Consider the following 12,835-nt stretch of genomic DNA (forward strand, 5'->3'; position numbering starts at 1 on the left):
TGTAAACGTTTTGTTTATTCTTAGTACTGCCTGTGTGGTAAATATTTAACCGGATATGCAAGTTAAATGGTTTTTGTTTACAATGTATGTAAGCAGTTAGTGTCTGCTTAAATCTGTAAAGAAATTATAAAATGGAATTGAAGTGCGGATTGAGTCCTTGTTGCTGCAGACATGCTGCACTCAACTCAGATATTTTGTTGCAGAAATGGTCATGATAATGAGTACGTGGGAACTAAGTACTCAAGAAATAAATTACATTGTGTATGTTTTTAGAAACATTGCTACTTATGTTCACTGAAGTTTATTTGCACAAGCCTAAAATAACTTTGTATGTTCATTTTGCTTCTCATTGAAGTGTCTGTAGGAAAAGGTAGTGAACATTGGCAAGTCCCTAATATACAAAACTTGCAAATTCTCTTCTAACATGCTTTTAACTATCATGATGTCTTTCCTTGTTTCCTGCTATTTTTCCTTGCCTTTCCCCATCGTGCAGTGGTGATACCAGATTTACAGAACATGTGGGTGAATCATTCCTTTGACATACAGGTGTGGTGCAAAGATCTCCACTGGCATCTTCTTTGGCTGTGACCTGGTGAACTGGCTCATGCAAGTTGGCCTTGCCTCTGACCGTGGTGAAGCTGTGATGTATGGAGACAGACTGATGAGAGGAGGCGTCGTCCAGCATATTACAAATGAATTTGAATTTCGCGATGAATATTTGTATTACCGTTTTGTTCCTAAGAGATCAGTTGCAGTTGAGAGCCATTGACCTGAGAATGTAGGCAGAGGACAGGCAGTTAGGGGTGAGTGTGACCACCTCCTCTGCCTTCACCAGTGAAATTGGAAGTATTTCGTTCTCATGGCTCTCGGAGAATTGAGTTATTCCCTCTTGTAAAGTTAAGAGATGTGGTTTTACTTATGTCTGTTCTGAAGGAAATGTCAGCAAAGGATTTTTAGTGAGTGTTCCAGTTAATGCAACTAGAACAAAACAAGATGCTCTGGATTTAGAGCATTTTTTCCATTTTGAGCAAAACAAATAGTAAAATGGTATATGTCACTGTCATATTATAGAGGCATTGTAACAGCAGCTTTAGTGACTGGTGCCAAATGAAAAAAACCACCCATGAATCAGAGGTATTTTTTATGTTGCCGTGTGTTTTCCATATTTTAGTGTGGCCTCCCTGTGACTTCACAGAAGTAGAATTTCTTCTATCATACACGGTTTTTACTACTCTACTCTTGTCTAACACCAGGAAATTTTTCTAGCTGTTTACACCTCAAATCAGGTAGTTTGTTTCCCCCTTAAAGATAAAATCCTCCATTTGTAAAAGTAGAATTGTTGTGAAGATGATTCCGATGTCGGAGGATTAAAGCTGAGGAAATATTGAGTGGAATAAATAATGGTTCTCTACAAAATTACCAAATCTTGAAAACATATAAAAATACCCACTTCTCCCCCAAATCAGGAAAATGATATAATAGAATTTTGTATAAAAAATTAGTTGTGAAGTTTTGCCTTATGGTGGTAGTAACAGCTTTGTCATGAGTAGATTTTTAATTTCTGAAATTAGCCTTTCCAGTTTTAATTCAGAAGTGCCAACCTCAAAGAAAGATGTTATGGAAGCCTTGGATACCTGTGCAAGTCAGGATGAAAAATTTTATCAGATCATAATATCTTTTAAATGGAATACAATGACTTTTAAATCTATTATATAAAGTATCCTAACTGAACATCCAAGTTAGGATTTAGAGTAGCTAAAGATCCTGAAATTTTAGTATTGGTGGCCTAACAATGATTTCTAATAAGCCTCAGGTATCCTCCTATGATGTTTAGTTACTCTAGTGTCATTCAGATTTCTGTGCACTGAAAGCAGAATCTGCGAATCTGTGTGTCTTCTACAGTGTTTTGAAAAGTTTAAAGACAAACTGTAGTATTTGATAGCCGTTATGCTGCCCTTTTACAACTGCAAGAACAGCATTTATATGTCTACATAAAAATTTTATATAGTGAAGGAAAGGAACCTGGGTATTAAAAAAAAAATGTTATTTGCTCAAGTATATGAATAACTCTTCTCATCCTTTTTTTTAAAGTCTTTCCCTTTTTCCTTTTTTTCTTTTTTTTGGGTACACAGGTTTTTATTATAGCTACTTGTGCATCTAGTTTGTATTAAGAATTAAAAGTGATTTTAGCAACATAAGCTACCATTCAAGAAACAGTTGTGTCACAGTAGCTACAACTCCATGCAAGGCTTATATGGGAAAAGTAATTCCTTTTACTGTCAGTCTTAGTGCACTTCTGTAGTGTGCACAGAAACATAACTGCATGCTACTGCATATGTATGCTATACAAACTGACGTGTTTTAATGTTTTCCAGCAACAAAAAAATTGACATTTGTATCAGGCTGTGGCCACAAAGGAAAACAATAGTATATTTCCCCTGCAACTGCTGAAGATTATTACATCAAATATTTTGGAATAATTAGATATATGCGACTTAAGAGCAGAAGCCGTGAGTATGTCTGGCTTCTAAGTACTGTAACTTGTCAATAAATCTGTTACTTGATTTCAGAGTTCTGAGGTTTGATGTGATGCGAGGTGTGAGAGGGTTATGTGTGCGTGTCAAGATTTATGATAAATGTGTTTTTCTGAGAGATTTGGTAAAGTGGCTCTTGGGTTTCAAATTTGGTATTTCTTTAATCCACCCTTGATGCTTTTTAAGTAGACAGAGGACTTGTTAATGGGTGTTCACACAAGGATACCAGTTTTCATCCAACAGCATAAACAGATCTTTTAAGAACATTCCATATTATCATCTACTTAGCAAATAGTATTTTTTTATTTTTTGTTTTTATTCTTCAGATGTTCAAGAAGTTGGTCTTAGGTCAGTTTTATGGGTCTATGCATAGTCATTGTCCTTACACTTGTCTTTCTCATTTTCACCAGAAAGTCCTGCCCTTGCCTCCCTTTTTATAATGGCTCCCTAGGTTTGAACACAATATATCTGTTTTAAGTAAGAAATTGCTCAAAGTATCTGCTTAGAGAAGGCTCCCTGTTACAAATCTAACACCTTTAATGAACAACTGACACCAAAATCTGTTAGATTTAACTGTTACAATACTGTGACTGCTGAGAATCATACCCATTAGTCTGATGAGAGTCTGTAATGGTTAATAAGTCTAAGAACTAAAGAAACTAGGAATGAAATATGGGATATGATAATCTATTTCTAAATCACTGGGTACTTCTGGAAGCTACAAATACTTTGAATAGCTTTAGAAAGTTACATAACTCTTTTATCTGAAAAATATTTGCTTTCACCGAGGAGCATTAGGAAATTCTAAGTAGTTGACAATTTGATGTATGCCAGTAGTTGATCTACTGAAGTGTGCATTTTTGATGTTTAGAAATAGCTTTGCTTTAAAGATGTGATCAGTGGTGCAATGAGTTCTTTTATTTTTGAAGGTGGATTAGTTTGGGATAAATCACAGTTAACTTGGAAGTTATAGTCCCATGAAAACATCACTGACCAAGTAAGTCCAGAGGAGTCTCCAGTGAAACACTCACTGATCTCAAATATTTGTGATCTCAATATATATCTCAAAATAATTGTGATAATAGACAGGGGTGGATATAAAACTTTGTTTTCTAGGTAGCAATTTTAGTACTTTTTGAGTTTGTTTTTTTAATACTGATCATTATCAAACTCTAGACCTTTTAAAATAAGCTGCAACATATATTCCTAGATTAAATACATGCAAAGATTGCCCTCTAGAGGACATTCTTATTTAATTTTTTTAAAATTTATGACTGTGGGAGGGAGGGTTCTTTATTTTTCCTGACCTCATCTTCGTTTTCTGTTTTGACACTGCGTATGTTCTAGAAGGATGAAATCCCAGGAAAAAAAAAGATACCAAAATATCCTTTACTCTGTTGGCCAGCACTTGATCTATCTCCACATGTCACGTCGTTTTTACTTTGTATCCTGTAGACCACCAAATAAAAAACAGCACAGAAACTAGAGGAACAGTTAGACTATATCTGCCTATATTACAACCAGACCAATATGTTTAACCTGGTTAATTGCCACCCCGTGATTAAGTGGCCAAGACATTCACTTAAAGGCCTACTCCACCACCTTCACTACTTTCATTCCTGTGTAACTTCATAAAATCATAGGATGGTTTGGGTTGGAAGGCACCACTGCAGCACAAAATTGTTTCTCTTATTTTGCTATGCTACCTGTAAACTTGACTCTGTTTCCAGCACAGTTTTACCTAGCATTTATTAATGCTTTGAAGTTATCAAAGAGCTAGTGTGGAACAGCTGATGACCAAAAATAGGACAAAGATACACAGAATTGTCAGATAAAGACATCCATGATGCAAACAGGTAAATACAGCAAAATTTTATTGATTATAGCTTCCAGTTCACAACCATGCACTGCACTATTGAACTTCTAAGTTTTGTTGGCAACACAGACACAAAAGGTTAACAGTCAACTCAAACTTACTTTCAGTCTTACCTGCTACTGGGTCTTACTTGCTACTGTCACTTGAATGTTCAAGAACCTTTCCTGACCCTTTAATTTCTTGCTGTGGATCTGAACACGGTATTCCAAATTAACTTCTACTTTCATTGTAAGATCAGGAAGAACAAATTCTGCTAAGCTCTTAATTTTCTTATTCATTCTGCAAACTTCATTGTATGTGTATTCTTTTCTTTGCTTATACTTACTTCTTTTTTTACCAGTGGGGGGATAGAACAGCTCACAAAATGAGCAAACTGCACGCGTGTAGCCCCATCTCTAGCATCTGAAATGATTCTATAGACTAAATATAGAAAAATCATCAGAAAATGGTCTTTCTGTGGTCTGCTCTGTGTTTCTGTGGGGGTGCTGTGTCATGTCACATACTGCTACCGCAGCTCTAATGCTCTGTTTCATGTTATGTGTTCTCTTCTGAAGGTCTGCAGAAGTGCTGGCTGGTTTGGTTTTTTTTTTCTTCCAGTCATACCCTGCTTGATTGTGTAGTAAAGCCAGAATCTGCTTTTTCTTGTTTGCTTAGTTTGTCCCTTGCCACAGATAATAAAAGTAGTGTCACATATTGATCATTACTTTTAAACAGGATCAGGGCAGGGAGGAAGAGTTCATAGCAGGGCAAAAAGCTTGATTATACAGGGAGGAAGAGTTCATAACAGGGCAAAAAGATCGTAATTTTGGCAAGACAAGTCATGGTTAAAAGGCTTTATATGAAGTGAAAAATTTTTGAAAGTCCTTCTAAGTGTCCCACTTGAGTACATGTATATACTTGTGTACTCCTACCTCTTCCTTTCTAGCTGTCCAATTTAAAAAAGTAACAATTCAAGAAACATTAAAAAAATCCCACACAATGTTATAAAGCGTATTGAAGAATTAATTTGACAAAAATCATACTGTGTGCAAATAAGTTTATTTTTTGTTGTCAGGGTGGGGAAAATAGGGAAGTAAAGATTGTGTGGTAGCTTGCAGGATGCTTGCATTGTTGAATTCCATGTTATCAGATTTAACAACTCACGGTAAAATTGTAACTGTGATTTGGTTTTAATATACATTGAACTCTTACCCTCATTTTACATTGAAGGAGTAGAAGGTTCATAGATGAAAAGTATCTTAAAGTGTTCTGTTTTATCAAACAGCTGAATATCAATTTTAATTGACTTGCATAGCACTTTTTATTCAGTGCACATAATAGCTTCTACATTTTACAAAGTCCTTCAGTATGGCCATTTTAATTTAGGCAGTGTGAAATTCTGCTATGATTATCTGGACTATAAAAGCTACATGTGTGTACATTGGAACTGGGTTCTGAGTTAGAGTTCTTCATCCAGAGATGGGGTTGTTCCACAATTCAGTCAAGTTATTACGTTCTCGTTGCATCTGTTTGTAGGCAAAATCAGTCTCTGCTGACAGCTTTATGTCACCTAGAGACAAAGCCACTGCCTAGCTCTTAAGAGCCTTTTCAACATTGCTTCATACAACCAGAAGCTGTTTGGCCTGAATATGAAACTGCATTTTTAAAACTGTCCATATTAAATGGTATATTGAAAATAGGATGTAATCTATATAGCCACTTCATTAAAAAAGTTAAATCACAAAACTGAATTTTACCACATTCAAATAGTAGTTTTAGCTATATATTTTGAGTTCTTCTTCTACACACTGTGAAAAAAGGTTAACCATTTGGTTAACATCAAGACATCTGTTTTGCAGGATTGATTCCATTTCACTTATCTTCCGTTTCTCCAACTCCTGTATCTCTTTCAGCATCTCTTTACCTTTGCCCTGCAAAAAGAAACGTCTGTATTTCAGTAAAACCTATACAGAGTATGTAGTGTTCACCCTAACAAAATTCTGTTCTTATGTCCTTGTTTTAACCTCTTAATAGTTTCTAGGGTACAAGTTAGTGTTGCTAGAAGATAGCACCATGACAGGTCTTCTTAGGAATCTTTCTTAATACCTAGCACTCACTTCATCTCCTACATCCTTGTCTGATGGACTGAAAATAAAATTAAAGCTGCTTTAGCTATTTGGCTACCAACACTTAAGCAGGCACACCTTACTTTTTAGAACATGTAAATAGGAGAGGTGCTACTGTTAAAAGTGAGCAGCTACCTCCCTGCTTCACCTGTGTCCTGCTATCTTCATGATCTTGTTTTCTTTCCAGTTCACACCAAGCAATGGTAAAAGGCATGCCCTCCTTGCTGCCTGAGACCAGGGTCCTGAAGAGCCCTAAGTACTCTTATTAGGACTTGTATATTGCCTGTGGCTGCTCAAGCATTTCCCCACTATCTGACTGGTGCAGGAGTATGCGTGGCCTGCTGCTTTGCAAGATGAGCAGTACAGACACTTGTCTGGGGCTAGGCCTGGGAGTACAGCATGTGCTAGTTGCAATTTTTAGTGTCTGAAACATATGCCTGCCAGATGCCAGGACAATGGGCTTCTGGTGCACTACAATGCTCTTTGCAATCCATCAAAGGGCATTAAATGGTCTCACATTAACAAAACGTGAGCAAGGAGCTTATATAAACCAGCTGCTTGCGTTGAAATCTAATTTAATCAACATACCTTGATAGTTTCCATAACTACAGCAGCGCTTTCATGTTTTTTATAGAGCTCATGTCTTCGATCTGGCTTATGCTGAAAACGTGGTTGCTTCTTAACTGGATCATCATGACCAAATGTAGGGGAGCTAGTTTTTAATAACTGAGTAATATTGGGAACAAAAATGAAAGGCTTGAATACAGACCTAGAAAGAGAAAATAGAACAGAAATCCTTTACTAATACAGTTTTGCTAAAATTGTTGAGTCAGTAGATTGCTGTATTTTTTTTACCATTCTTCTAATTCTTTCATTTAAGAAGTCTAGAAAAAAAACCACCAAACCAACTCCTAACTGATATTTAAGTCAGTGTCATAGCAGTGTTTCACTAGGTAGGTTGGTAGATAGCCTTAATGGACGTTATGTTCCTCCTCCTTCTGGATTATGCTGGGAGAAGGGAGAGAAAAAAAAACCAACCCAAAACAAAAAGGAATATAATTAGACAAATTGCAACACTTTTTCATTTAGATACTTGCAACTTTTTATCCTCATTATTTGCTGCTATATCACCTTGCAGGATCTGGTGTTCCAGTAAAGAAGTGAATACATGGCAAATCAGGCTGCTGAGGCAACACAGACACCATGCTTCCAGTTGTCATAAATCCACCTTCCATATTAATGCCGCTCTCTTTGTCACGAAGAATTTCCATCATTATTTCAGAAGTGATGGATCCTATTTAAGATACAATACAATTACTTGCACACAGCGCTACTTACAATGCCAACTAAATGGCATGTTCTCGACAACTGGCTGCTTTTTCCTTTAATAGGCAATGCCAATTTTAGTTTGTCCATGTTGGCAGAAAAAAAAATCATCTTAACAGCATACCTTAATATATGTAACACACTTAAAAATACTATCATTTTCCCCAAAGTATTTATTTCAGAGAGTAGGTGATAACGAGCTATAACATTTATGACTTAGAAAAGGGGGAGGATGATGACACACGATGTTTCCCAGAAAGGTAAAATACATATGACTAGCAAATGTTTGTTCACACAGTAACACTGCAGATGAAAATTAGTAGCCTGGATTAAAGGCTGAATTTTCTGAGCACTGTGTGGAAGTTAAGTGACTGTAATAGTTATTGGTATTTGTACACAGTTATACCACTTTGTTGCTTTGGAAATGTAAAAACAGTAACAATTGTGCGTGAATTTTGTGTGTAACTTTGAAAATGAAACACCAAGACTCACTTTTATTTTAATCATCTGACCTTCCAAAGCTCTTAGGCTTCAAGTTGACAACTGAACAGATGCACTGCACTAGTAACATGTTCTGTGCTACAGAATCAACTACAAAACTACAATAGTACATCCATTTGTAAATAAGTCTTAATCAATTATCTATGTGAGGTATGGAAAATAATAATTCTCAGTTAGATGAAACAAAACCCTTTCCACGTATGCTTCTGCATCCAGTGTTCAGATGATACTGCTGTTCAGGTATAGCGTGCACTGAAGCTTAAATACTGGCATAGTATCACCAAGCAATCCAACAGGCAGCACTTGCAGTAGTTTATTTTTCAAATCTGGTGTACCAGTTGAATGTGTGCATATGGTAGAAAAGCGTTAGTTCATTCACTTTTTTTTTTATTTGAAGGTATCATCCACCATTTAATCTTTTAACGTTTCCCTCAGTGAAGTTCTAGCTGCATAAAGATTCTTTTTTTTTTTAACTGCCTTGCTGTTTCCTCTTAAAATAATCACTCTGCTGCTAAGTCAGATGTGTCCAGGTTTTTCTTTTTTTTTAATACACAATTCTGCATGCCTGTAGACATTTCAGCAAGGAAACACTCTTAAGTATTCCCACAGTTGCCTGGGAAAGTTGAAGAATTCAACAAATCGGCAAGCTAGAAGAATCAAAGAAATTAAAAGAAGCAACAGTTTGCCAACTGCAAGCTGGCAGCTTGTCCAGGAGGAAAGAAGGTATTGCGCTATATGTTTTTATTATTTTGTATTCCTGAAATACATTCCTTATTTTTTGAAATATTTATAACTTTTATCTAAAAATGGTCTTTGCATGATAGGCTGCCTAGAAAAAAACTGTAATGCCACTGAGTGGAAAAGCTGGGATAGGTAGATTAAGAAACCAGTGATTTTACTGATGCTGTAAACCAAATAGCTTTTAGTTAGGGCACCTATTTAAAATAAATCTAAACAAACCGAAACCATATGAGGCTGATAACCTGGACACCTAGTGTTTATTTTTAAAATGGTTCAGGTAAATGCCTGAAAATGGGGATTTAGAATGAAAACACTGATAGAATCTCAGCATTGTTATAATACAAGTAAATACAGGTATTATGAAAATGCTTTTCAGTATTCTGAACCTGCAATTCCCAAAATGAATGCAGGATTTACACGATCACTAGCGCAGGACAGTAAAAGGTAATTCATGCTGATGCATTAACTAAATGCTAAACCTGGTCTGGCAGAGCTCAGCCAAATAAAAAAACACAGGGGTGCAATGTAATTTTGGTTCAGATTAATTACTTTAAATGAGCAAGTGAATACAGATGCAGCAAAAACCTGCCAGGTGGATGCAGTTAGAAGAGAAGTAATAGCTTCTTTCTATAGAGGTCTGAAAAATAAGTGATTAAGTTAGTGATTAGGAGCACCTGCTTAGAGTACAGAAGATTATTTTGTTCTGCTCTCAGTGTGTTATTAGACTACACAAGGTTAGAGTAGCAGTTATACTGGAACTACAAAGATTTAAAAACCAGTCTCAAAAAATAAATGCAAGATATGTATCTGAATGCTGTGCTGTTGTCTTACGCCTGTATGAATGGTACCAGACTGACATTGTTCATAAGGTTCTGTTTGTGGCTGAAAACCACTGGGAGTCTGTTTTGGCCTGCATATTTCTTTTTCTTAAGAGGTACAGTATAACATAAAGCCTATCAAAATGTTTCAGAGCAGGTCTTACAGAGTATTTAAGCGGTATGATCATAATGTGACCTCTCAGTGTTGTTACTGACACTGTTACTCTGTGTGTTTGATAATTGACCCTTGTTTTAATTTCCCCTCATCAACAAATAGGCAGAAATGGATAGAAGACTTAAAGTTCAGCATTTCTCCTTTGGGCGAAAAGTTATTCAAGTAGGTCCTGGTTCACCAGATCATGTCAATGATTGCCCACATCAGATGTCTAATAACATGATTTAAATTAATGTATCTCACTAAATGCTTTGCATATCTTAAAAATATATATATAAAAATATGATACCTTTGTGCTTGTTCAGAAGTTTATAGCCTTCACAATATCGGCCTCTGGATGTGGTCATTCTGGCAGTATTTACATAAGAATATGTGGCAGCAAAGTCAAATTCCTTTTCGCCATCCCACCAGCCCTTGCTTTTGGCATATTCCTTCAATTCTGGGTGTTCTCTGTCAATCTTGGTTGTGATAGAGAGCTGGTTGGAAATATTCCGTACACCGCCTGTTTGTAAAGTGAGGAAAGAATCATTTTAATACACTGAATGCTTTTTCTTGATACTTTGTTTACAATTACCTTACTAAAGCAAATTATGCCCTGAAGAGTTTCCTACAAGATCTATGAATCCTGTGGTTTATTTTTGGCCCTCTCTCCCTGGCTATTATGCATCCTTCTGATTGAAATTCCACTGCCACTCAGTCCTGACTCATTTACTTCTATTGACAGCATCATATTTCAGGTTCTGTTCTGATTATTCCCATCTTTACATTCTTCTTCTTAGACCTCCAAAGATGTAGCTTGTCCACTGGAAAAAAAAGCCACTTCAGGGCCTAATGCACCAATCCTGTCAGTGTTACCCTGTCACCAAATGGAACTGTCATCAGTTGCCACCATCCTTAACACCATACATACTGCTGTCATTCTCATGCTGACCTTCTTGCTGTCCTCCATTTTCCAAGTGCAGATATGGTCATTTCTGACTCTGAAAAGCCCCCTGTGACTCAGCTCCTCTGTGAAACTGCTAGCCACTCCACACTGATGCCCTAGGAAGCAATGCTGTTGCTTACAGGCACACGTACACATCTGGAGGCTAGACCGATGCCTTAATGAAATGATAATTGAGAAGTGGAGAACTGCTAATTGTCATTGTATTTGAAATGTTTAAAATGAAGAGTGTCATCCATACCTTCTACTTTTTCTGCTGCCCAGTATTTTCCTGATGTCTCCAGCACCCATGCTTCCTTTCTGTCGGCTATCAGAAAACTGTTATGGTATGTGAATGCCATGTGGCTCTCCATACAGTTTCCTCCCTGTCCATGTTTTTCTAGCAAATCAACTATGACAGTTAGAGCCTTTTCAGCTGTGTCTGCTCTCTCGAGTCCAAGCCTAAAAAAAACAAAACCCCAAAACAAAAAGGAAGATGTAATCTTTGGAACTATAAACTTTACATATAAGTATTCAGCCTGAATATACAAATTGACTTAGCATACTAGTTTTGTATGTACCTGATGCTTTGTACAATCTGGTAAGAGAAAGGAGCAAGTCACTCAAAGGGCTTGTTTGAAGTGGGTCCTCTACGTGCTTGACGTGGGGAAAACCAACCAAAGGGCAATACAGAAAGGCAGGGAGAGGGCTCCTAGGGAACGCCTCCAGTGCTGGGTGGGTACGGAACCAGGGGCAGACAGTACCAAGAACCGCCTGCCCGCTGTGGGTTAATGGGCGTTACACTGGCACCCAGTGAGGCAGGCACCAGCAGCTGTCATTATTCACCTGGAGGTGCCCGGCTAAGACTGGAATTTAAAAATACGTGTGTGAAAGCTGGGGGAAACAGGAAATGAGTGCAGATGCTAGAAGAAGGCCCAAACACTGGTTCCTGAAGCCCAGCTGCGCTCCTGTTAAGTCTTGTTTCAGTTTAATATAAATCTTGTGGAGAGAAAAACGTTTGATTTCCTCGATGGATTCTGTTCTTGCACCTGAGAGCTCTCGGGGCTCCCGGCGCCTGGCAGGGCTGCAAGGCTGTGCCAAGGCACACTTATTTTTAACCACGGCTGGAACAGCAGAAGAGGTGGGCGTGTCCTCTGAAAGCGAAAGCACGTATTTCCCCGTGTAACTCACACCAAACGTTTCCAAATTAAATTCCGAGTTCAGCACCGTTTACCAAAAGAGCCTGTGCCAACCTGACCAGGTCCATGCCGAGGAGGGCTTCGTCGTCGCCGACCTCCTCCCGCCCCCACACCGCCTCGTTGCCGATGCAGACGCCGTGCTCGTTGGCCCCCATCTCGGCGCCCCAGAGCCAGGCGGGCCGGCTCAGCACCACGGCGTGGGTCTTCGCCACCTGCTCGATCGTCACGTAGGTGCACTGCAAGAAGCCGGAGCACGACACGAATTACCTGTCACGACAGCACTTTGGCGAGCGTCGCCCCGAGATTCACGGGCTGCGAACGCACGGCCGCGGGGCGGGGGGGCTCCTGCCGCCGGCCCGGCCGTGCCCCACCGCGGGCCGCCCCGCGCCCTCACCTCCAGCGCGGCGCCGGGCGGGTGCGCGGCGGCCGGGAAGTGCACGACCTCCTGCACCTCGTCCGCCGGCCGGTCCGAGTTCTTCCCGAAGATGACGCGGCCCCCCGCCGCGGCGGGCGGCAGCGCCACGAAGGTGTCGCAGGAGCGGGGCGGCGGGCGGGCGGACATGCTGGCGGCGGCGGCGGGCGCTCCGCGGGGCTCAGCGGCGGCGGGGCGGGGCGGGGCGGGTCCGGGCGGCGGCGTT

The 12,835-nt window shown here is 39.2% G+C and overlaps 2 protein-coding genes across 6 annotated transcripts in view; one reads left to right on the forward strand and one right to left on the reverse strand.

The window, feature by feature from the left end:
• GPR155 (G protein-coupled receptor 155) overlaps positions 1-2,564 on the forward strand; it is a 30,287-nt gene extending 27,723 nt beyond the window's left edge. For 4 of the 5 annotated variants that reach the window (XM_055812894.1, XM_027786360.2, XM_005237118.4 and 1 more), the window contains one exon: positions 547-2,564. In XM_055812894.1, the coding sequence (XP_055668869.1) occupies positions 547-769 (223 nt within the window). In that variant the 3' untranslated portion in view covers positions 770-2,564. Of the gene's footprint in view, positions 1-493 lie in introns of all 5 variants that reach the window. The other variant, XM_027786363.2, reaches the window with a different exon arrangement.
• A 2,865-nt stretch (positions 2,565-5,429) lies between these two features.
• SCRN3 (secernin 3) lies at positions 5,430-12,811 on the reverse strand. The gene is made up of 7 exons (XM_055812895.1): positions 12,592-12,811; positions 12,252-12,433; positions 11,261-11,460; positions 10,366-10,578; positions 7,647-7,809; positions 7,104-7,284; positions 5,430-6,320 (listed from the first exon to the last, which is right to left on the reverse strand). Exons 1-7 carry the CDS (start codon positions 12,757-12,759, stop codon positions 6,165-6,167), a joined length of 1,263 nt encoding a protein of 420 aa, XP_055668870.1. The 5' UTR covers positions 12,760-12,811; the 3' UTR covers positions 5,430-6,164.
• Positions 12,812-12,835: the final 24 nt, after the last annotated feature.

Source organism: Falco peregrinus, chromosome 8 (assembly GCF_023634155.1).
Source record: "Falco peregrinus isolate bFalPer1 chromosome 8, bFalPer1.pri, whole genome shotgun sequence".
In the NCBI taxonomy this organism is placed as follows: Eukaryota; Metazoa; Chordata; class Aves; order Falconiformes; family Falconidae; genus Falco; species Falco peregrinus.

Excerpts from the sequence above, each read along its gene's own strand:
- SCRN3 (XM_055812895.1), bottom strand. The coding sequence starts at position 12,759 with ATGTCCGCCCGCCCGCCGCCCCGCTCCTGCGACACCTTCGTGGCGCTG. Across the intron at positions 12,434-12,591 it reads CGCCCGGCGCCGCGCTGGAG|TGCACCTACGTGACGATCGA; the intron begins GTGAGGGCGCGG and ends GGCTTCTTGCAG. Across the intron at positions 7,285-7,646 it reads GGAACACCAGATCCTGCAAG|GTCTGTATTCAAGCCTTTCA; the intron begins GTGATATAGCAG and ends TTCTCTTTCTAG.